Source organism: Python bivittatus, unplaced genomic scaffold, assembly GCF_059951505.1.
Source record: "Python bivittatus isolate LINGU-HERP-01145 unplaced genomic scaffold, Pbiv_v1 ctg000660_np1212, whole genome shotgun sequence".
NCBI lineage: Eukaryota > Metazoa > Chordata > Lepidosauria > Squamata > Pythonidae > Python > Python bivittatus.
The window spans coordinates 22066-44812 of NW_028277092.1; the positions used below are offsets into that span (position 1 = coordinate 22066).

Sequence of the window (22747 nt, forward strand, 5' to 3'; positions counted from 1 at the left end):
CTCAGAATCCCCCCAATGTTATGGGGACATGGTCAATTGCACATACACAGCAAGCGCATTCCTCAGACTTCAAGAAAGCAGAATTTAAATACTCCGAGGTACGGAAAGTTGGGCTCCAAAGCAAGAGAACTATCAGGAAAAGGAACTCACAACGGGGAGGGTTCATAATGCTTCAATTGCAAACTACCCTGGTGAGGGAAAAACGAAAGTCAGCAGAAGGTCTGGGCTGCACAAAAGAGAACATCTTAAGAAGGAAAGCGGGTATGCCTAGCCCAGTACTGCAAAGCTTGGAATGAGCTGAGTTGGGGAAAGGATACTAACTAGAGACGAAAGAGTTTCTTCAGGTAAAACCAAAATAAAAGGAAGGAACCCGAACCCTAACCCTGCTGCTAAAAGAAAAGGCAGAACTCCTCCACAACTGATCTAGCTCTGCTTTCTCTGAAAAGAGGAAATGGGTTCCACCAAGGAGTTACCAAGAGCAGGAGGAAGGGGCAGGATTTAGGCTTGATGGGGAAACTTGGTCAGGGAACTGACTTTCCTATGAGTTTAAAGCTCAAGCAGGGCTAGATGGATTGCATTCCAAGATACTAAAGAATTGTGCTAATAATCTTGCCAGTACTACAAGGAGAGAGAAAAGGAGAGCTGGGTGTGCTTAGCCTTCAGTAAAGCTAACTAAGATAAGGCTAAGATAGCCCTTTTCAAACACCCAAAGGTCTGTCACACAAAGACAGCAAGATCTGATCGCTTTCATCCTATAACTAAAGACAAGGGAATAATATATCACAGAATCATAAAATTGGAAGGGACTTCAAAGGTTGCAGAGTCCAACCTCTTTCTCAATACAGGATCTGTGAAAGCATTATGGATAGATGACTATCAAGTCTCTGAAGACCTCCAGTGAAGAGAGCACACTGTCAGGTTCAGCCCAAAGAACTCCAAGAGACAATGCAAATACAGTTCTGTTGCGTTTATAAGCTCCAACCTCAAGACAGAAATCTCACCAGACTGGACCCTAGTTCCCAAGCCAGCCAGCCAGCCAGAACACCGTGAATTCCTTAGGGAGGTGCCAGCCTCATCTTCTTGAACTTCCCACGCTCCTGTTGGGGGCTAAGAACCCGCTTATCTCCCTGAGCCTGGCCTTCATAAGTCCATTCCCTCACACACACCATCTCACAAGGCAGCCTATTTCACTGGTTGACAGTTCTTACTGTCAGGAAATTCCTCCTAATATCTAACCTGAGTCTCCTTCCCTGCAGATTCAACCTCTTAGTTTTGGTCCTGCCCTCCGGATCAACAGAGAATATGTGCACACCCTCCTCTCTACGATAACCTTTTAGGTCTCTGAAGACTGCCATAGTATCTCCCCTCAATCTTCTCTTCTGAAGACAGTTCCTTTACCTGCTTCTCATAGGATTTGATTTCTTGCCCCTTCATGTTTTTGGAAGCCCTCCTCAGAACTCACTCCAGTTTGTCAATGTCCTAGGCAGAGGAACAAGTACTTATTGTGACCTGGACTCTGTGCTCCTGTGAGTACATACCAAAATTACCTTTTCTGCATTAAAGAGAATGTTGAAGAGAACAGGGCCTAGGACAGAGCCCTCTGGCACTTCATTGCATCCTACTCTCAAAGCTGAAGTAGAGCCATTAATGAGCACTGTTTTGGTGTGCGGTCATTCAATCAGCTGTGAGCTCATCTAATGGTAGCATCGCTTCTTCTGCACGTTACCATTTTATTAAAGAACTTTGTTGAATGATTTGCTGCAACCAAGGTACATTAAGTCCATGGTATTCCCCTGATCTATTAAGCTAGTAACTCTAGATAAGGTTAATCTTTCAAGACTTGTTCATGACAAACTCATGCTGGCTCTTGTGAACTGATGCATTCCTATCCAAGTGCTCATAAATATCGTGCTTAATCATATGCTGAAGACCTTGCGCAGGATAGGCATCAGGGTGTGAGGCTTCCTCCTTCCCTTTTTGGAAGACAGGGACGACATCTACTCTCCTCTAGTCTTCTGGAATCTCACCAGTTCTCTGTAGAGATCTCCTACCCAAGGACTAACCAGTCTGAACCTGCTTAGCTTCTGAGCCCAGTTAAACAGGGGCAGCCTCAAAATATTAAAAGGGTTGCCTCAGTATTCAACTGAATAACAATAATGGGGCAGCCCCAAAGGAGGAACACATGAATTAGCCATGAATGTGGTAGGACAGGAAAGAAAAAACACAACCAGGAGGGCATAATTCCTGCAGGGACTTGAAGAACTGGCTTTGCAAGGGACTGGAACCAATTTGCTTAGAGGAGGAAATACAGAACAACTAAAATGATTTGTCAACCATTATCAGAGTTGAACTGAGAGCGTTAGATCCCTCTCCCACCCCGGTAGACCAGGAAATTGGAAAAGGAGACAGAACTGGCGAAGAAGAGTTGCCAAATGACATCAACTAAATGCTCTCTGGCTTAAAAACAAAATCAGACTGTTGCAAGACGAAGTGCTGCATCCTGACATCTTAGCTTTCCTCTGTAGAACCTTCTCCCGCTAACATTTACCCACCTGATAAGATTGAGTAGAGTGGGCTCACTCCAGGTCTCTTCTCTCAAGGACTACATCTGCATGGATTCTGGAAGAGTACCTTTGCAGGAACTCCTGCCCCAAACAGCTTGCCCCCAGACAACCGAATGACCCCTTCCTCTTGGCCTTCCATCAGGCCACAGGAGCCGGAAAGCCACCGCTGCTCCTCTTGGGGAAGAAAGCGGTTCTAACGTCTGGCCCACTGAGTGTGGTATTCCTGATGTTTCACCTTTTTCTTTTCCTATTGATTTGCTTTATGGTTATTATTTATATTGTTACAGGAGGATTGTACACCAGTCAGAATCAGCTACAACTGAAATGACTTAGAAGCCTTGTAAATCAGATAGATAGATAGATAGATAGATAGATAGATAGATAGATAGATAGATAGATAGATAGATAGATAGATCTGTAAACTTGCTCTACCTCTCTTCTCCTGAGGCTTTCTTTCTGAATGAAAAGCAGCCAATGCATTTTAATACCACCAAGCCACAATCTCCACAAAACCAACATGCTTTGGGTGTCTACACTGCCTCTGATTTACAGGTGTGCTATACCCATGTCAAAGTCAGATTCAGAGAAACAGTCTGACATTCAGACAAAGAAGATCCTCCATCCCACATACGCCAAGAGGAGATCCATGGATACAAGACAGCCCTTGGGTCAACCAAGAAGCGCATTTAACGCAGATTTGAGGATAGCTCAAACCTACCCCCAAATCCCAAGTATGCGCCCCACTGAAGGATAAAAATTTAAAATCTAAATCAACCCACCACATGAGATGTGTGCCATTCACAAGGAACACTACTGGGACACTATGGAGTAAAGGATTTAAGGAACACAGGAGGAGAAGGGAGGTATTTGTTTTGCATGTGTCTTCAAAGTACATAATGAATAAAGAAGAGCTACAAATGGATCAGCCTAACACTTACACACCGATTAACATTAATCAGGGCTAAGAGATTTCAATAGCAAAGTACTGCTGGCAATGGACTGTAGCTCGCTTGAAGTATCCCAGCCACTTCTGCAATGCCTGTTGCCCCTCATTTCTGGTTTATTCTTTTTTTTTTCCAGGAAAGATTCTTCCCACAGACCTGGTGGCTGGGGATAGAGAGGGGGTGGAAAGCAGAGGACGGAGTTGTTGAGGTGGATGTGGCTCTTTCTGGCCGCTACTCCTGACACCCGGCCGGTTAACCACCGGTTTGCCCTCTCCGCACCCTCGAAGGTTGGCCAACACAATGACTTACACTTTAAGTAAATGAAATTAAAACAAGCCAGGTTTTCAGATGGATTCAATCTTACCGTTATCAGTTCGGGCAAGGCAGTAACTGGAACCACAGTATGGCTTAGGATGTCATGTGGACATGCCCGTATTGAAAACACATGTCAACACTTGACATTTTGGAAGAGAACAAAATAGCACATGATTCTTTAAAGCTGAATGTTAACGGTCCTTCTAGCTCTCACAGCAAAAGGGCTACATCTTCACAGTGCCGGCCCCTCTAATATAAGAGCACCTGCAAAGCATACAATGAGATCCGAGGACAGGAATAGAGGCCTTTCTCTACAGGCACCTCGGTGAGTCGTGACGCATGAATGCCTGTGATGTCCCCAGTCACTCCCCTCCCCTGCAATGCCACCAAACTGAAATGGAGCAGAACCCAAGACACACCTTCCTTCCAGGAAAGGTTCCTCTTCTAGTACACTCGGCCTAGTGGACCCAATCCCTGCACGGCAGCCAAACGATCCAGTCTCAAAGAAGCAAGGAATGGGACCTGTAGAGGGGGGAAAGGGACAACAAGTTAATCAAAGGACACCTTCGTTCCAAACCCTTCTGAAAGGAGCCACTAATGGTGGCAGTTCTCCCCGTCAGCAATCGGTAGCCACAGCTAACAAGGCAGGAAGTGAGCAAAAAGAAATTAAGTTTACAGCAGTTTCTTCCACTTGAGATGAGTGCTTGCCTTGAAAAGCTGACACTGATCACAACACATGGAGGACCCACTGCCCCACGTTCATCTGCAGCAGCATCTTATCTCGGAGCAGAGGAGCACAATTGAGGCCTCAAAATTATACAAACTATATTTAATTAACGTAACATAATTCCAATTAAATTTACATTTAAGTTTGAAGTTCTGATCCCACCTCCAGCACCTTGCCCAAAGGTAAGAATAGACCAGAAGAAGTTGCATTCTCCTGAATTACAGGGTCTCAGGGAACAGGCATCACCAGCAGACATATGCACTTGATTTATGCCACGACCAGCAACTCCACACCAGCCAGGAGTTTTTTTTACTTCCAAGTTTGAGCATTATGGTCTTTGCTTTTTTGCCCTGGAAACATGAGCATAAGAAAACAAGCACAATTTCATCCATTGCAAAAGAGCCTCCACTAAGTTTTACTGCTGAACCCTTATCACTAAAAGCATGATGGAATGACTGTACATACAAGCTGCATTCCCTCTTTCAATCTGCTGCCTGAAACACTGGAAAGGTAGCATTTCTTCGCTCCTTCCTGTTGAAGGACATGATTTAAAGAGAGAGAAAGAGTGAAAGTGAAAAATAGGTTGCATAGATGGTGTCAACAACATAATGGAGTGTGTTTCTCAGACCGCAGCTCCTAGCAAGAGGAGGGGTTAACCTCACAACTGCTGGGGAAAATGTGTTTGGAAGTTCCTTGCAAACCTGATCCAGTCCCGGGGTGGAGGGCAAGAAGAGGGGAAGAGAAATAGTGTGATGTCGAGCACTGGACTGGGACTGGGAGGGTATGCAGGATGGAAGCACCCAATAAATACATGAATAGGACAGGTTATGTGACCCAAGGATTCCAGTGTCTGGAAGAACTCAAAGTCTCCATGCAGGAGCATGAACGTGATTTGGGAGCCATTCCTGAGTGCGGGGATAGAAAGGTCCAACTTATTCAGAGAGGCCTGAAATGTAAAGGGAGCGCGGGCATCTTTAGAGATCCAGAATCTGAGCAGGAGGGTTCGGCCAAGAGCTTCCGGGTAAGGACACCAAGAAGGGGAAACCACAAAGATTGATCACAAGGATATCATAAGCCCTCCAACGGGGCAGAAGATCTGGACCAGTTTACAGCACTTTCAGAGAGGAGAGACATAGTAATAATAGGAGACTTAACTCCAGAAAAGTCTTTTTGGAATCAGGAAGCCTTAACAAGTCAAATAAATAAATAAACTATCCAGACATCTTTTGGAAAATCAACACAGCCAAGACTGCAAAGTTGCAAGCACTCATTGGTCTTGCTGACCATTTCATTTTCCAAATGATCTGATCCTAAGCAACAGGGACAAGCTGGTTGATGAGGTAAAGGAGGGAGTCTTGGGAGGAACCCTAATTGGAGTATCAGGATAGCCAGTTTCAACACATATTAGGCACTATTGCAAGGACAGAAATCTTCAAGTTAACCCCAGGAGAGCTGGAAGTTCTGAATGGTAAGATACTAGAAGAACTGGTAAGAGTTAAACAGGGACATGTATAGAAATGGAAGATGGGTGCAAGTGCTAAAAGCTGCTAAAACCCAAAACGAACTTGGGCTCAGAAAGGAAGCCTAAGGCAACAATAAAGGGTGATTTGGGGGGAACAGAGTTGGTCTGTATCAGTAGTAACAGAAAGAAAAAGGAAGGGGTGGGAGGGTGATTATCAAATTTGCAGACAACCAACATCAAGACTCAGGAGGATCTTGACAAGCTGGAACTGCGGGCCAAACCCAGTCAAGCTGAACGGAGCGGAGTGCTCCAGCAGGTCAGAAGGGCCCTTACATCTGCTCACCATGTGAGCAAATCAGATGGACCACTCTCCAGCCACACTGGAGGTGGTGCCCAAAGGAAGCGCTTTTGGTAACGGCCTGTGGTCTGCTGTCACTTGAGGGACTCTTGCAGGACTCCCCTGGGCACAACGCTGTAATGCTCTGACAAATGCCAGCAACAACCAGCTCATTGGGAGGGAGACAGGGGCTCTGGACCCGAGAGAGCCACATCGTCCTGGGCACCATGCGAAGGGCTGAGAAGTGGCTACGGTGCCGAGGTGGAAGCACTGAGATGACAAATATGTTTTCTCGTGGAGCATCGTCTCTCCAAAAGCAAAACTTCCTCCCAGAAACTCACCTTTATTATTTACCGACCAACTGCCTAAGTGGAGACCTGGGCCAAGCCAGGATTTGCAAACATTCTGCATACCAAATAAATATCATTCAGAAGGCAAGCTAGGAAAGAAACCTGCTAAATAAACAAAGGCAGGCAATGGGGGGAAAACAGGGAGACACCAATGGCCTAAATCAGTTCCCTTGGAAACACGGCATTTCCTTAGTCAAAGAAACTCAAAAAGCAAGTTGGTAATTGGAACCCAAATTGCTTCTCCACACCATGTAAGCACAGCCCCTGCCTGGTGCCAAGGCAAACCTGCTTGAAAATGACCAGGGTCCACTGTTCCCATTTCAGGCAAACAGCAGGTGGGCACTGGGTGAAACCTGCAGCTCGTCAACTGACAGGTTTGTCCCCACTCTGCAAATATCCACAATTTGATATTGGCTATCCTGTTATTCTTCTCCAATTCCAGCTTACTGGTTGGTTGCAATAATATAACCTAAAATGGAGCCAAAGCTCCATAAAGAGAGAGGTCCACAGCAGAGGACGGAAGCAGGGCTCCCCACCCATCCACCTGCGTTTGCCCCCTGGGGCCCGATCAGACCCATCGTCCCAGCAATTTGTTTAATTAAGCTACGCCTGACCAGCTGACCAGGGCTGAGGGCAAGATGGGGCTCCGTACTGAGCAAAGCCAGGTACGTTGTGAAGGACAGTCAATAAGTAGAGAAAGCAAGGCCGCCAGGAGAGACCCACACAGGCCACAAGGCCCCCTGTAGTGGTCCCCGACCATCCAGGGGATATCTTTGAGCAGAGAGCTCTAGCACAGCAGGGGCAGAAAACCATCCACAACTGCAGCCACAACTGGGCCAGATGTGCAAGATCAATTCCAAAATCCAGTCAAAAAATAATTCTCCTGCAAAAGGGCCTCAATTCCATGGTTTCCAGATCTTTGAATCAGGAATTAAAAAGAACAAGAAAAAAGCATGGGGGAAGGGGAGAAAATATGCCTGAGTAAGGCTGATCTCCTAAGAGGAAGCCAAGTCTGGGGCTGCAAGAACTGCCCTCCTGGCTTAAGACACTTCATGCAGATTTCAGAAACACCCCACGGACAATTCCAACACTCGGTCATACAACTTGGGTTTGACCTCACACACCAGTTCCTTAACAGAAGGTGAAAAAAAAGAGAGAAAGGTGCCAGTTTTCAGATCAGTCCAGCTGGAGACTCTCAGATAAAACAAAAGACGAAATGCCCCTTAGTCCGAACCTGGAGATTCCAAAACAGCCCCACATTTTCCCTCTTTTTGAAATCTTGCCCCCAAAGGTGTTCAGATTTCTTGCTCTGGACCAAGATACTGCACAACCACATCTTTCAGAACTTCTCTTTATGAATCAAGTTTACTTTACGAATACAGTTTACTTTGCATTCCAGGTTCACAGTTTGTTGTGCTGGTCAATGACTTCGGTTCTTCAGCAGGGAAAAAATGATCCCCCAGAGCCAAGGACTACCTGCAGTTCAGCTATTGCACCTGCCACGATCAGAGGAGGTGGGCTCCCCTTCAGCTGGAGGCACTCAAGCAGAGGCCAGAATTTGGATTCCTGCCAGCAGGTTGGCTTGAGGGCCTAAGTGGTCCCTTTCTACCAATGTTAGCCCCAGAACCCCAGAAGGCACAAGAAGAGATCATCAGGGCCCACAGGAGCTCTGGCAGAACCCCGGGCACCCAGCAGTCGGCACCATGGGGACCTGGGTGGGCTTGGAAACTAAGCAGGATTGGGCAGATTAGTCCTTGGATGGGAGACTGCCGGGAACACCAGAGTGAAGCGCAGACTGGGAAGTCAAGACAGCAAGGGCATGCCACTTGCACATGGCTATAAAAACACTGGATGGGCCTGACCATGTAGCTCACCTGGACCCAAGCTCGACTTGAAGGAGACACTGCTTGACTGGGGGGACCAGCACTACTTTCTGCTTTATCCCGTAGGCAGGTGTTTGTTTTCAACTTTCTGGATCAGCTAGACGGAGTCCCCTCCCTGTTCCCTTTTGTCCAGGGCTCTAATCTTAGACAACGCACACACCGTGCTCCCTCTTATCAGCTGAGGCATACAAAGGTTCCTCTCCACCCTCAGCTTTAATTTCAATATAACCTTCTCTTCTTTTTTTCCCACTTGCAAGGTTTCAATTATCAGCCGCACAGCCAAATCAAAGATGTAACTAACTCCCTTTGCCCTCCTTTTCCTTGACTGGACTATACCACTTTAGAGACAGGTGAGTTGATAGAACATTGTGCCTTTATTTAACAAACGAAAGAAAATGATTCCTTATTTATGCACATACATTTACTGAGAAAATGGAGAGCGTGTCTGTCCAGCATAGAAAGCTCACAAATGGTATAAAACATCCACAAAAAAGAAAAGAGAATAATGCTATCCACCTACCCACCAGCAGATTGCGCTGGGGGGGGGGGGCAGGAGCAGCTACGTGACTCCAGGTCCTACCCACATTAACCCAAAGAAGGAACGCCAAAGGGGGCAACCAACTGTGCCATGCAGGTAGGAAAAAAGCCAGCCAGGAGGCTGTCCTTAAGATGGACAACTGAGCTAGAAGTGTGCCTATAAGAGACGCACGGTAATTTATTTATTTATTTATACATACATACATACAATTTATGGACCGTCTAACTCCAAGGACTCCAGGCAGCTTACTATTAAAAAGTGGGGGGGGGAGTAAAATTGCCCTGCAAACCTGTACAGCTCCTGGGACAATTCCCCAGAGCCACCTTCCAAGCCAGGCTCCTTAGAAGCCAACCGCCCAGCCCCACATCAACCACATGCAGGGCTGCAGCCCCACAGCCAAGTCGGATCTCCCTGGAAGAGCAAGCAGCCCTGGGTCCACAGCTCCTCCCAGATGGTGGGTGTGAGAGTCGCCCCCCTCAAGGGGAAGCTACCCCGCTGCAAATGCCCCGAGCGCTCAGCCCTATTCCACTTCAGGGCGCGTCCCTGTAGTCCAGCTCGGCCTTCCTCCTGGCTCCCCATGATCTTCTTGGAAGAAGACAGGAAGAAGGCGCTGCATCTCACAGGCAACCACATTCCCAGCAAAAGCTCCCAACGCTTTCACAGCTAATTCAGCAACTAACTTGAAAAAATAACTGATCCCTGAGTAAGTGCCGCAGGTGAAAGGCAAGCTGTCCAAGAAGACTGGCCTCGCGTTCTCCTCTGTGAGTGACCCTCCAGGACCAACTGCCAGCACCTCAACGGCGATGCGGAGAAAGACCGTGGTCTGTTGCCCAAGAGCACCAGCAATGACGCCCCCCAATATCCCAGTGATGCAACCTAGTTCCAACCCAGAACTAAGCCTGAAATTGGAGAGAAACCAATGCAAAATAATAAAATAAACCAGCATTAAATGCTGTCCTTCAAATTAAAGATTTTCTTACAAAACCCTTTTAAAATCAGAAATAATTTAATCTTCAAAACAGTTGTTCACAATACAGAGAGTTCTCATCCCCCCTCGTTCAAGGTCACAAAAGGTTCTGCCTTTTAATAAAAGTGAGTCAGAAAAGGTGCTTCAGACTCCTGATATCTGGCTATTACAGACAGCTCTCTGACACAGCTCTCCTCCTACAGCGCCTATTCAAGACAGCTGCCCCTCAGAATCGCCAGCCTGCTGCCCCCCCACCCCTCCACCCCAGCGCAGCAAAGCCCCCTGCAGCCACAGGGCAGGCCAGGGTCAAGTATCTCCACATTCTTGGGCAGCATAAACTGAACGGTTGTTTTTCTGAGCCTCAGCATGCCAGTTAAGAACTTCTCAAAAACAAGGTCCTGGAAGCTCTTGAGCTCCTGAAGGAAAGGCAGGATATAAATCACATTAATCCACTAATTACTGAATAAGTACTACTGCACATCATACTAATGAGAAAATGGGGCGGGGGGGGACAGCTAGGAAAGCGTTGTAGATGCCCTGGAACCTTTCAACTGAGGGGCAAAAGGGAAGATGGATGTGATCACCAAGGAGATATCTCAGCAAGAAACTAATTATTAGGAAATAATTTAGGAAAGCGCTGAAGACCTGGCTCTTCCCCCAGGCATTAGGGGCCGGGGGAGTGGGATCCCCCGTGGTTGTCTTGTTGTGTGCTTGGTCGCCATTTCACCTGTTATATTAATATAGCGTCTGTTGGTTGTAGATGGTTTTCTTTGCGTTTTTCTTCTTTTTGATTTATTTTGTGTTTATGTTGTATGCCACCCAGAATCATACTGTCTGATTTGGACAGATAAATAAATAAATAAGTCAGTCAGACTCACCAGAGAAGCTAAAAGCACCAAAAAGCAGCTCTGGGGGCTCCATCTGAAGTACTGGGAAGAAAAGGAAGGTTCGGGCCACCCCAGAAGAAGCTGGAAAGCAATGGGAAGAGGGCAGAGCTCCTCAGTGCCTATTTTGCTTCCGTCTTCTCCCCAGACGGGAACAGTGTCCAATGGACCCAAACAAAACAACTTGCGAAGGAGGGAGGAGGGGCAGGGAGCAACTGGGTGCCTTGACCGACTTTCAGCCTCCAGGGCCAAGAGCACGGAAGGCCCTAACCCTTTCTGCGACCACAGCAGCAGAGGAGCAGAGAACGGCAAGGCTTGCTCCTATCCTCCAAAGGAGGATGCAGGTAACTACAAACCAGACAGTTTGACGTGGACGCTAGGCAAACGTATTTTTACAGCCGTACCCCTTTTATCCTCTCAAGGGTGTGTGGAGATTAAGAGAACAACAGCCCCACAGAGCTGCCTGTCAATCCAGGATCATCACCACATGCAACTGGGGCTTAGCACTATAACATGCAAGATCACCCTCCTGATCTGGAATGAAACCACGGAGGGCTATTGGATGGGGTGTCGAGATGGTTTCGGTTTTTGTTTTCTTGGAGAACAAAAACAAGGAGAGGCTCAGAGGGCCAGAGAAGGCAACAGAGAGGCAGGGAGCAGTTTGTAAAGTCTTACACAACCAATTACTGCTGCAGTCATAGATAGATCTGATTTCAAGATTTCCCACATCATTTTCTCCCAGTTAAAATGAATCTGCATTGCTGGGAAATGGATTTTCTGTAGAGCACAAAGATTCAAGCCAGGTCCAGCCTTCTGTTTCCGATAACGGCTTGCCAGAAATGGCAATGGTTCCTCCTTCCCATTTGCCTTCTAGAAACTGGCTGTCCAATTGCTACTTTGAACCATCCACTGTCACACTTAACAACTGTTCATGGACTGGCCCCTTCAGTCAGGCCCTCCAGTGCAGCTGCTTTTTCTAGGATCACAAGCCAGCCACAGACTACACTTTCTTGCAAGCAAATTAAGGGCCATCATTGATTGATGCAGAAGAATCCAGAATATGCCTCTGTTCTGCACTGTCCTGGGGCCAGTCCAAATGTATTTTACATGTCCCCAGAGAGGTCCAATGCTGGATCAGCCACGCTCCACTTCTCCAGGCATTTGCCTTCCTCCTCCTCCTCCTCTCAGTTCAGGACTTGGGCTAAAAGACCTCCAGATCTCCTCCTTCAAACATCCTTCAGCCAACTGAGCTGAACTTTGACCTCTGCCTAAAACAATGGTGAATTATGATGCTGCTTTCCCCCAGATCCCCTACACACACACACACCCAACTCTTGTTCCAACAAGGATCACATGCTCCCTTTCAAAGTCATCTTGTTTCAATAGCCAGGGCCCAAATCCTGGCAAGCGATCAAGGAGCTGGCAGCAAGAGACTGAGGGAAGGGGAGTGCCACCCAAGGACTCCTAAGCGACACCCAATGGGAGGTTTGCAGAAAAGCTGTCCTTTAAGAGGGAGCTAAAGGCGGGGGGAGGGAAGAACCCATACCTATGGGGCTTCAAATTCTTACAAAAGAATAAAAGCTCTCCCATGGCAAACCCTCCTTATGCTGAGTCTCTGGCAGGGGTCCCTCATTCTCAAAAAGAGAGGCCAAGAGCGAAAATTGACCCTTTGCAGCAATGGAAAGACGGAGACGGCTTTGTGCCACAGTCATCCCAGGGACTTCTGCAGTCTCTGGCTCAAGATAAGAAAGGGCTTCTTCAAACCGGTTTCTTCAACAGTGTTTATGAAAAATGCAGATAGCTCCCGCCTCTTCCTTAAATGAAAATCATTTGGTGGATGGGAATATAGCCAGCAAAGAGAAGAAAAGCATGAAGAAGCCTGCAAGATTATTTGTAAAAATCCTCCTCAAGAAGCAGAACAGCAGCATCCTATTATTTTATGGAAGGCGCACCCCAGCCCACGCTTGCTTCGCTTTTCCTCAGGCACACCTTCACACAATCCCGCTAGGGCAAGAGCATGAGAGGCAATGTTTTTTCATTTATTCCTCAACCTATTGAGCCACGCAAGACCTAGGAAGCAGCTACATTGCCCCAGGCCGCACACCTCTTGAATGCTTGGAGAGAATCCAAACTCATCTGTACTCACTCCCCACATTGTCCTGGAAGCATCATTCTCTCACAAGCTTTGGCCTGGAAGCCAGGAAGAGAAGGAATTTTCAAAAGCCTGGCTAGCAGGCTTCATGCAGAGACTTGAGGGAGTCTGGCTGTGCCAGGAATTTGCTACAGACGATGGGAGAAGGTGTTGCACCACAATGCTCTCACACCTGGCAAAACCAGGTGCAAGCTGACAAAAACGATCCAGTCTCTGCTCCAACCACAGAAGTAGAACTTGCAAGTTCTTGTCAACACAGCACTGCCCCAGAAAGCCATCATCCTAATTATAGTGGTTGCTAGTAAAAGAGGATCTGAAATAGCAGGAAAATTAGGCCTTGCTGCTTGAAACAAAACAAGAAGCAGGCTAATAAAACTATCAAGGAAATTCAACATTTATTGCAAATACCTTCTTCCAACAACCTAAAAGAAGACTACACATGGATATCAACAGATGGACATCAAAATCTACTTTGCCAGCAAAGATGGAGAAACTCTATTAAATCAGCAAAAACAAGAGCCTGCAGCTCAGATAGATCATAAGCAAGATATTCCCCCCAAACAATATTCCATCAGATTATGCAGTTAAGATAAAGAAGAGGTTTAATAGATTAGATTTGAGAGAGTGCCTGAAGATCTCTTGCCTGGAGTTCATGATGCTCTGAAGATGAAGCAAACAAAATATGATGAAAGGAAAAAAAAAGGAAAGGAAAGTGAAATAGCGGTCCACTAAAGGAAGGCAGAAAGCAAAATCCAATGGACACAGAGGAAAGTTTTCCCAAAAAGAGCAAGAGAGGCAGTGGTGTATCTAAATATACTGTACAGAAGAACTGTACAAAAAATTCCTCAAATGATAGGTACAAAAGTTGGATCACTGAAACAGAGGCAATTAAAGTAAAAAGTGAAAATAAGTGGGCCCTAGAAAATACTGCTAACAACAAAGTTGTCAGAGTTGACAAATACCAGCTGAACTATTTCAAATCTTACACGATGAGGCAATTAAAGTGATACATGAATTTGTTAGCAGTGAATATCCGTTTATAATCCCTCATCAAAAAAGTGCAGCACTAAAGAATGGCCAAAACTACCAAACAACTCCACATAGCATGCGCTAGCAAAATAACGTTCATTTGCAGTTCAGACTTCAACAACACACGGACTGAAAACTGCCAGATGCACCAGCTGGATTCAGAAGCGGCAGAGGCCCCCGAGATCACAGTGCTGGCATCCCGCGGACAATGGAAAGGGGAGTTCCAAAAATACCTGCTTTGGCTTTGCAGAGACTTTTGACCGTCTGAACTAAAACGCACTGTGAACGGTCCTTAAAGCACAGGGGCACCGGGCCACCACGTCTGCCCAAAGGGCGCGCGCCGTAATTACGCGCTATCCATCCCCCGTCTACTTATTTATCCGGCGCGCATGCAGGGCATTTCACGGGAAGGGCCGCTCAGAAGGCTTAGGAGCCGGAACTGAGTTGCCGGGGGACGTCGACGGCCTCAGGCGCTGCGCCTGCGACTCCGCTTCCACGGCCGGGAGGCGAGGCTGCTCGCCGGGAGCCCCGCTTGGAGACGGACGGCCGCGGCCGCGGGGAAGGGCACCAGTGAGAAGCGGCCGGGCTCGCGGAACTCGAGGGCCCGTCTCCGTGGGTCGAGAGCGCCCACTCGGGAGCGCGCCCTCCCTCTCAGGGCCCAAACGACGCCCGGCCCTCCGAGGGCTGCCGCGGGGCCCCGGGTTCCCTCCTCCCGCAGCCTGAAGGGCTCCGCGGCCGGGCCCGCGGCAGAGCCCAGCCGGAGAGGCGGGGGCGCCGAGGCAGGCCGGGCGGGCGGGCGGGCGGGCCGCCCTCCCAGCGGCGCGAGGGGGCTCGGCCGGGCCTCGGCCCGAGCCCCAGCCGAAGGCCGGCCGGAAGCGGCCCCTTCCCCGCGGGCTGCACGGCGCCCTCGGCCGGCGGCGCGCCCCCTCCTCACTAACCTGCCAGCCGCGCGGGCGCCGGCGGAGCAGGCGAGGGGCCTTCCTCCCTCAGGCACGCTCGCGCGGCGCCCTCCGCCGACACGAGTCCCGGGTCTCCCCGGAAAGCGGGGAGCCGGCCCGGGCGCGGAGCGCAGGGAACCGACTCTCCGGGGCCGCGCGGACCGAGCAAGGCGAGAGACCTCATGAAGGAACTGCGGGGCGTGACGCTTCGGCCGGCCACGGTGACGTCACCACGGGCGCTCGCGCGACGTCACACGGCAGCCCCGCTCGTGCTGCGCTCCTCACCTCGGCCCGACTCGGCTCGGCTCGGCTCGGCCGGCGATCCTGCCCGCTCGGCGCCGCCAGCCCCGCTTCCTCACCCGGGCGCCCGCAGCCCGGCTCCTCTCGCTCCCGATTGGCCGGCCCCGCGGCCCGCCCGCTTCTCACTGGCCACCACGGAAGACGCCCCTTTTCTTTCCTCTATGGCCGCGCCTCCTTTTCTCCGCCTCTCTCCTGTCAGTCACCCACCGTTTCAAGCCTGGCGCCTTCGAGCCAATTGTTCCGCCCACCTTTCGGAGCCGCGCCTTCTCATTGGTTGTCTTTCCCGCCTGGCCTAGGTCCTACTGGCTTCTCTTTACGCCAGTCTTCACGTCAAGCTCTCCAGCCGCAGCTATTGGCCGGCAGTCCCCGCCTCCTCGCTTCTATTGACTCATCCCGCCCCGCGCAGAAGGGAGGGGGCGAGGGAGAGAGAGAAAAGCGCCCCGCGCCCGTCCTGGCCTCTGATTGGCTGCTGGTGGGAGGGGCGTTCCCCCAGGCGCCTGCACGTGGCGGACGGCCGGTCGTCATCGCCGTGCTTGTTATTGCTGTCCTCGCCAGGCCGGCTCGGCGTTGGCGGCGCCTGGCGGCCCGATCTCCCGCCCCGTTAACTCTTGCGCGACGGGCGGTGGCGGCGCTGAGCCGGTCTTGGCCGATCTCGAAAAGATCGGAGAGAGCGACGCTAGCGACCCAGAGGAGTAATAAGACATAAACGTATGAGTACTGTAAATAAAAACGGGTCCGTTCATGTTTGGATGGGAGACCACCAGAAAATCCCCTTCCAGGAGAAGGCATTTTGGAACGCTGCCAAGAAAGCAATGAACGTAGAGCCGCTCGGCGTTGAGCTGGGCTGCAGCGGTGAAATCCCGTTCAGTTTTGGAAGAGCAAATAAAATAAGGGCGCGCCTCACCTGCTCACACGAATCCCGTTAAAGGTTTCCGTCTAACTCTGTATTCGAAGCCGCTTTCTTCCCCTTCCCCGTATTACTCATCCCCGCTGGCTCACACGGAAAACCCCGTCGCAGGCCAGCGAACCGCCGCGCTCACCGGGGCAGGCGCCGGAATCCCCCGCCGCGCTCTCCCAGGCCGAGGCTCCGCCGCTCGCGCGGACTCGCGACCCTCCGGCCTCTCCCGCCGCAGAGCGGCCGCTTTCCTCTCGAGGCCGGCCCGCGGGCCAGGCGTCCGCCGCTAGATGGCGCCAGAGCCGCGCGCGCCGGGCCGCCTTGCGCGAGGGGCGATCCCGGGTCCCGCGTGGAAGGAAGCGCGGACCGGAGAAACTGAAATGAGGCGCGCGGAGAACAGTTTAGAAATGGACACATCTCCTGGCGGCTGCAGCTTTGCAGAAGCCAGTGCAGGAAGAGGCTTGGCCCGCCCAGGTCCCTGTGGGGAAAATGCGCCGGCAGCCGGAGCCCGCCGTTCCGTTTCCCCCAGTCGGCCCAGGGACCCAGCGATTTCCCCGCACAAACCCCCCAGACCCGGAAGTGTGGAGGCAGAAGCCTTTCCATCCTTCGAGGGACTGGTCACGGGCGCCACGCCCCCCCCTTGTCTCCTGATTGAACTCCACTGGCTTCGAGGGGGGGAGGGAGGAGGAGGGGGCATGGATAAGGCCTGGCCCCTAATGGGCCCCTCCTCCCCGAATAAACCTTTGGCCCTCTGGGCGAGGGGGAGCTGACCCAGAGTTCCTCTGACTCTGCCCAGCAGAGAGCTCCGTTCAGGAGTTCAGAAGTCATTAATCGGTGCCTTTTTTGACCAAATCAGGGCTCCAAAGCATCCCCTTCTTTGCCGAGGAGAAGAGAAGCGGAAGAACCAGGGTGGGCTCCTCTTCTCTGGGGGTTTAGGCAGGGATGGTCCCATCCCGCCCAAGGGATTTCTCAGGAAACACCCCACAGCTCCGAGAGCCTCCAGATCCCGCCCAAGCACCGCAGGATCGGGCGCTTGGTCCTCTGGGCATCAGCGCCAGCGTTGGGCTTAAGGCTCCGCTCCATGGCTGGCCACGACCCCTGGAACCAGAGTCACCACACGCAGGCTGGCTGGGGCCGCGCCCGTGGACAGCTCCATCTGGCTTCCTAGGATCCATCATCCCCTTTCTGAAGGAAGGTGTGGCGCCTGGTACCTGCCGTGGGAAGCAGGGAGAGGCCTCCAGCCCTTTGCTCCCTGGCTTGGGACGTGTCTGGTGGGGCCGTCCTGACCTTTGTCCCCCACGGTAGGTGAACTGGCAGTCTGAGGGGCGGCTGATAAGAGAGAGAGTCCAAAGGCTTCAGGTCTGCAGGCAGGCCCTCCCCACCTCACTCCACCCCCGCCAATGAATCATCCAGCAAAAGGGGAAGAAAAGACCGGCTGAGCAGAGCACTCTTGCAACCGGACGGCCGCTCTGCAGCCAGCTAGGCTCCAAAGTCCCCCCCCCCCGCCGCCACCATGACCAAGCACACAGGCTTCCGGAGGGCCTGCTCGCTGAGGGTGCCCAAGACCCCGGGTTTCCTGGATCGTGTCCCTGGGCGCCTGTATGGCTCCCTGGAGGAGGCCCCTCTCCCCTGGGAAGCTGAGGAGGCCCCTTGGGGGGGGAGCAGCAGCCTGAGCCCCAGCCAGGAAGGGGCTCCCCGGGAAGCCGCCGGGAACAAGGGCCGCTGCAGACGCCGAGCCGCAAGCCTGAAGGTGCGGAAGATCAGGGAAGAAGATGCCACCCTGGCAGGCGAAGCTACGCACGCGCTCAGCCCCAGCGACGGGCAACAGCTCATTGGGGAGGCTCATGCCAAAGCCGGCAGCAGGATAAAGCAGTGTCGAAAGGTAAGGTGAGGGGGGTCCAGCCGCCTTGGGAGAGGGCCGGCTGCCCACTTGCTGGAAAAAGGAGAGCCCTGCCCCCCCCCCGGCACAATGCTTAGTTCCCAAGAGGGCCTCACCGCACCTGCTGAAAACACCAGTCCCACCATTTGCTTGCAGGATGAGGCCGAGGGAAGGCAGAACAGAAGGATCAGCGGCAGAACAGGTGCCTCCCCTGTTGAAGCTCCAGGCAGTGGCAAGGAATGGAGGGCCGCCTCCCCCCTCTGCCTCCCGGGAGACTGAAATGGTCCGGCTTTCGGCATTTCATCTCCCGCCACCACCACCACCACCCCTGCAGAAGCAGAAGAGATGACTGGGTGGTCAACTCCCCGCTTTGCATGAGTTCGAATCATCCCTGGACCTTTCAGAGGGGGTCCCTGTCTTCCCACCTTAGATTTGCATGCTCTCTTTTTACGGACGTGGAAGGTGCTCTGGGGCTGCCAGAGCTGGCCTGAGGTTTGCCTGGCAGGAAAGGGAGACACGCGCCTGCTGGCCATGCTGCGTTCCTCCCAGGCACCTTCACCCGCAAGACCCGATGGAGGAGGCCGGTCGTGGCTTGACAGGATGGCCTGGTTCACCCAACCTGCTTGGGCGAGAGCCAGATTCCCACATCAACAACTCGGCCCCGCTTCCATCTTCTCTCAAGGCTCCGAGGCTGGGAAACCTGGGCCAGCATGACCTGTAGGACCAGTGGACGTTTGGTGGCATTTTCTCGCCTCCCAGCAATCACCAAGAGCTGGGCAAAGGGAGGGGGCAGAGACAAGCTGTAGGGCGAGGCTCTTCTCCCACTTGCTCCTATCTTGACTGGTGGACTGTACAGCACCGCTCAGCTGAGGAGGGCTCTGAAGGGCTCCCAGGCCACCAGAGAGGCCTCCACGGGATTCATGAGCGAGCCCCAGCTCTGGCGCTGCTTCTCCCGTCCCACTCGCTTTGGCTTCTGGCGAGAAACAGCCACACGGTCCCCGCGGCTGAGCTGGACCTAGGTCGCACCCACTTCCCCCGCTCTGGGCTGGGGGCACAAGGGCCCCATGGCTGTCCTCATGTTTGGTGGCCCTGGGTCCAAATAATTGTTCCATCTAGACCCCCCCACACACACACACAGAGCCGTAGGAAGGAGCCACAGGGGTGCTCAGCGCCCAGTATCTCCCTGGGCCAAAGCAAGGAGGCAGAATCAATCTCGGGGCTCTGGTGCCTAACTCTGCTTGCCCCCCTTGCCCCCAGCAGGTAAATCGTGCCCTCCAGCGAGGCTGGGAGACCTTCCTCACCAACGTGTACAGACTGACACTGACCCGCTCGGCCTCCCCCGCCAGCAGCAGCAGCAGCAGCAGCAGACAGTGACAGCCCATTTCCCAGATGCGACTTGCAGCCCAGGGCAGGAGCAGAGCAGACCCCCACAGCACCCTCGCCGGAGCCGGAGCCTGTGCCTGCTGGGGGTGGAGGGCCCACGGACGGTCTCTGGGCAAGGCCACCTACACACTGCCCTGGTGGACACGGAGGCAGCTTCTCACAGGCTCGGCTTTTCCTGTCAGAGGCGGAGAACAGCCGCCACCGTGCACCTCCAGTGAAAACAGCCGCCCAGCCCCGTGCCTTCGCCCAGCCCGGATGGCCCAGGAGGAGTATGCAAAAGGCAGCGAGATTCACATGCGCCCTGGTTCATGGACCCTGGTTCTCGCCTGTTGACAAGCCAAGATGTGGGCCCACACAGAGAATCCGCCCCAAGCTGGCTTGTGAAGAGCAGCGACCTCCCTCTTCTGCAGAGAGTTCTCCCCTCGCCAGCCAGCAGCCCCCTGCCCGGCCTGGGTGGCACTTGGCCAGCTGCTTGGCCAAATCCTCAGGGATGTCCCAGGGCTCCGTCCTGGGATGCGTGATGTTGAGGGGAAAAGAGAACGGCCGAAGGGGGGCTTCTGCCCTTCAGGCTCCATCAAATAAAAAAAAATGAATTGATTAAAGGGCCTGTGGGTGGTTCCCTCCAGGGAGGGACTTTGCCCTTTCGTCATCTTCCCTGCCTTTTTTCAACTGGAGGAGGAACAGTCCAGTGTGCTGGAGAACTAAATTCAATTCTCGACATCCAGTGCAAAAAAGTGTGCACAGTTAGCACGAGCAAACCTCACTGTTCAGTTGTGTGTTCCCGGAAGGGCGGTTTTACTCAAAGAAATGGTCCTAAAGCATTCCAGTTAGTAGGGTGGGCGGCACAGGAGCCCTTTTAGGAAAGCCACCCCAAAGCAGAGATTTGCTCTAAGTTCTAGGATTGTGGTGACCCTTGAAAGTCCTCTCCGCCACACACACACACAAACGGGGCACCAAAGGATCAAGAATGGCCGTTCGTGGTTTGTCTCTTTATAACACTTGAGATGTCCGCAAACAAAGGGATTTCCAAGTGTTTGCTTGGCATCCGTTTGTTGATGCTGGAACTCAGTGTTTAGAGCCAAAGAAGACCCAGAGTGCCTTGGCAAGGCTGATGCATGATGATGATGATGATGATGATGATGATGATGATGATGATGGCGGCACAAATGGGGGCAGCAGGGGCACACATTTGAGACTAACTCCCAACGCTCCCGCAGCTCCTCCCAAGGGTGATGGCCACAGAGCTGTCTGCCAGCCAGTTCCTCCCCTCTTGTCCTTGGTTCCTCATGCCATCTTCATGCCTGCAGAGGGTGGCAGGGACCTTGCTCTTGAGGCTTCTCACTGAAGACCGGAGAGCTTCCAAGTGGGCTTAGCTCGCTGTGTTAAAGTGAGTACAACCCCATCCCCTGTTGTAGCAGGTCGGGTGGAGGGGTCTGTCACGTTAGCCGTGTTGATTGATGTGGGGTCTAGCGTGTTATGAGAAGGCAGGCTGTGTTTTGTTAACCAGGTTTACAGGGTTGGCGACAACCTAAGTGCGGCCAGAATGCAGTTGCCCAGTCAACCCAGTCTCTGCTCTTTGGGACTTATCTACCCCACCTGGGAAAGGAAAAAAGAGTTTTGTTGAGCACGATATAAATTGATCTAATAAATACAATTTAAAAAAAGCAAGAGACCACCTAGTCCAACATTTGGGGCCCAAAGCAGCCTGCCAGCTGCCCCCCAGGTCCACTGCAAAAGAGCCCAAGAGAGGGAGTGGATGCCAGCACAAGCGAGGAGCAGGTCTCCTGCCCCAGAGAGGGCTTTGGTTCTGCCGCCTTCTGCCCGGCCGTAAGGTCGGGAGGCTCCTCTGTGATGGGAGGTACAAGCAAATACGTAAACAGACAAGCGGGTGGAGCTGGGCCGTGAGCTGGAGCAATCTGGAAGCCAGCGAGGGACCTTGCCGTATCCACGCGGCACCCTAAGGAATCGGTGCCCCCGACTTTGCTACTACTTCAGCACAGTTACAGTTTCCCTTCACACAGAAATGTGCTAAAAATGTATTAAGGGCACTCATATAAAATATATCACACCATAGAAGTTCATCAAGGCACAGGAGCTTGTCAATTAACGACGGCCGGGAAGCAAGGGAAGCAGAGCGGGGAAAACAGCAGCACCCCAGAAACCTATTTCTGGTCGGGAAGTAAAGGGTCTCCCTTGGGGAGGCAGCCCAGGCGGGGCCTTGCCCAGGCGCAGGACAGAGACCCTTTGGTCCAGGTTAGGGTTAGGGTTAGGCGATGGGAGACCTCGGGGCAGAGTCAAAGCACCAACGCCCCGAGAGGGCAGGATAATTCCTCCCAGCAGATTCAGCTGCACAAGAACTTTTAAAAAATCACAAGGTGGCTTTGCTCGCTCCGTCAACCAGGGCCTGCCTCTGCCCGCCGGCCGTGACCCGCGCGGCAGTCACAGCCGTCTGGCTAGGAAAAGAAGCCAGGATCCAGAACCAAGCAGTTCCTCTGTGCGCGAGGGCCGCTCCGTCGGATGTCAGATCAGGCGCTGGAGGTAGACCGCCCCTGCACACCGAGGCTCCACTCTGCTGGGGCGGCTGCAGTTGGGAAGCTTTACCATGCCTGGAAATCAGCCCCAGACTGTTCTCAGCCCTCCGTTTTGGAGGCAGTCACGGAGATACTCTGTGAAGTGAGGCCCTCGATGCCGTTTCGCACCGTGGCTTGAAGGCCTCTGAAACCGCCCGCCCACCGACCCCCGCGCTGGCCGAGCTGGCAGGGAGGCCGCCACAAGACTTCCCCTTCGCATTGCCGGGCGATTCGGGGCTCTGCCGAAGGGAACCGTCTCCCAATCGAAGTACCCAATTCCCAGTGGGAACTGCCATCCAGCTGCGGGTGGGGCGGGGAGGGCACTGGATTGCCGTGTCTTTGGGGGCGGGCGGGCAGGCAGGCGGGCGGAAGACCGGGTCGGGAGAGAAACCTGCCCGCGCTGCTGGCACGGCGGAGGGGCAAACTGGTGAACTCGCCTTCGGGCTTGGGCGAAGGGGGGCCACTGGCGGATGCAGGGAGGGGCGTCTCGGGGGGGGCGGCCCACCGGCGGAAGAGCAGCTCCACCTCCCCTCCCGCCCGGCAAGAGAAGCAGGGTCAGGGAGAGAAGGGGGCAAAGGGGGTGGCAGGAAAAGAGGGGGGACAGAAGGAAGAGAGGGGCTTCCCGTGGCA

General features: G+C 52.6%; 1 protein-coding gene and 1 long non-coding RNA gene across 3 annotated transcripts in view; one reads left to right on the top strand and one right to left on the bottom strand.

Annotated features, from left to right (window-relative positions):
* LOC112542321 (uncharacterized) overlaps nucleotides 1-15367 on the bottom strand; it is a 30172-nt gene extending 14805 nt beyond the window's left edge. Inside the window, exons 1-2 of the long non-coding RNA XR_015797988.1 lie at nucleotides 15091-15367; nucleotides 4243-4345 (exon numbers count right to left, since the gene is read on the bottom strand). This is a non-coding gene — a long non-coding RNA (uncharacterized LOC112542321). The remainder of the gene's footprint in view (nucleotides 1-4242; nucleotides 4346-15090) is intronic.
* A 2304-nt stretch (nucleotides 15368-17671) lies between these two features.
* On the top strand, nucleotides 17672-19909 carry LOC148214512 (uncharacterized). Of its 2 annotated transcripts, none has more exons than XM_088151137.1 (2): nucleotides 17672-18167; nucleotides 19425-19909. In XM_088151137.1, the coding sequence occupies exons 1-2, from the start codon at nucleotides 17799-17801 to the stop codon at nucleotides 19536-19538; spliced, it is 483 nt and encodes a 160-aa protein (XP_088007263.1). In that variant the 5' UTR covers nucleotides 17672-17798; the 3' UTR covers nucleotides 19539-19909. The 2 variants fall into 2 exon arrangements, with proteins under 2 accessions (XP_088007263.1, XP_088007262.1); XM_088151136.1 differs by having other exon boundaries at nucleotides 17689-18167; nucleotides 19422-19909.
* Nucleotides 19910-22747: the final 2838 nt, after the last annotated feature.

What these genes read in the sequence shown, in the direction of transcription:
- LOC148214512 (XM_088151136.1), top strand. Translation starts at nt 17,799, where the DNA reads ATGACCAAGCACACAGGCTTCCGGAGGGCCTGCTCGCTGAGGGTGCCC. An exon ending in GGATAAAGCAGTGTCGAAAG is followed by an intron (nt 18,168 to 19,421) that starts GTAAGGTGAGGG and finishes CCTTGCCCCCAG; the next exon opens with CAGGTAAATCGTGCCCTCCA.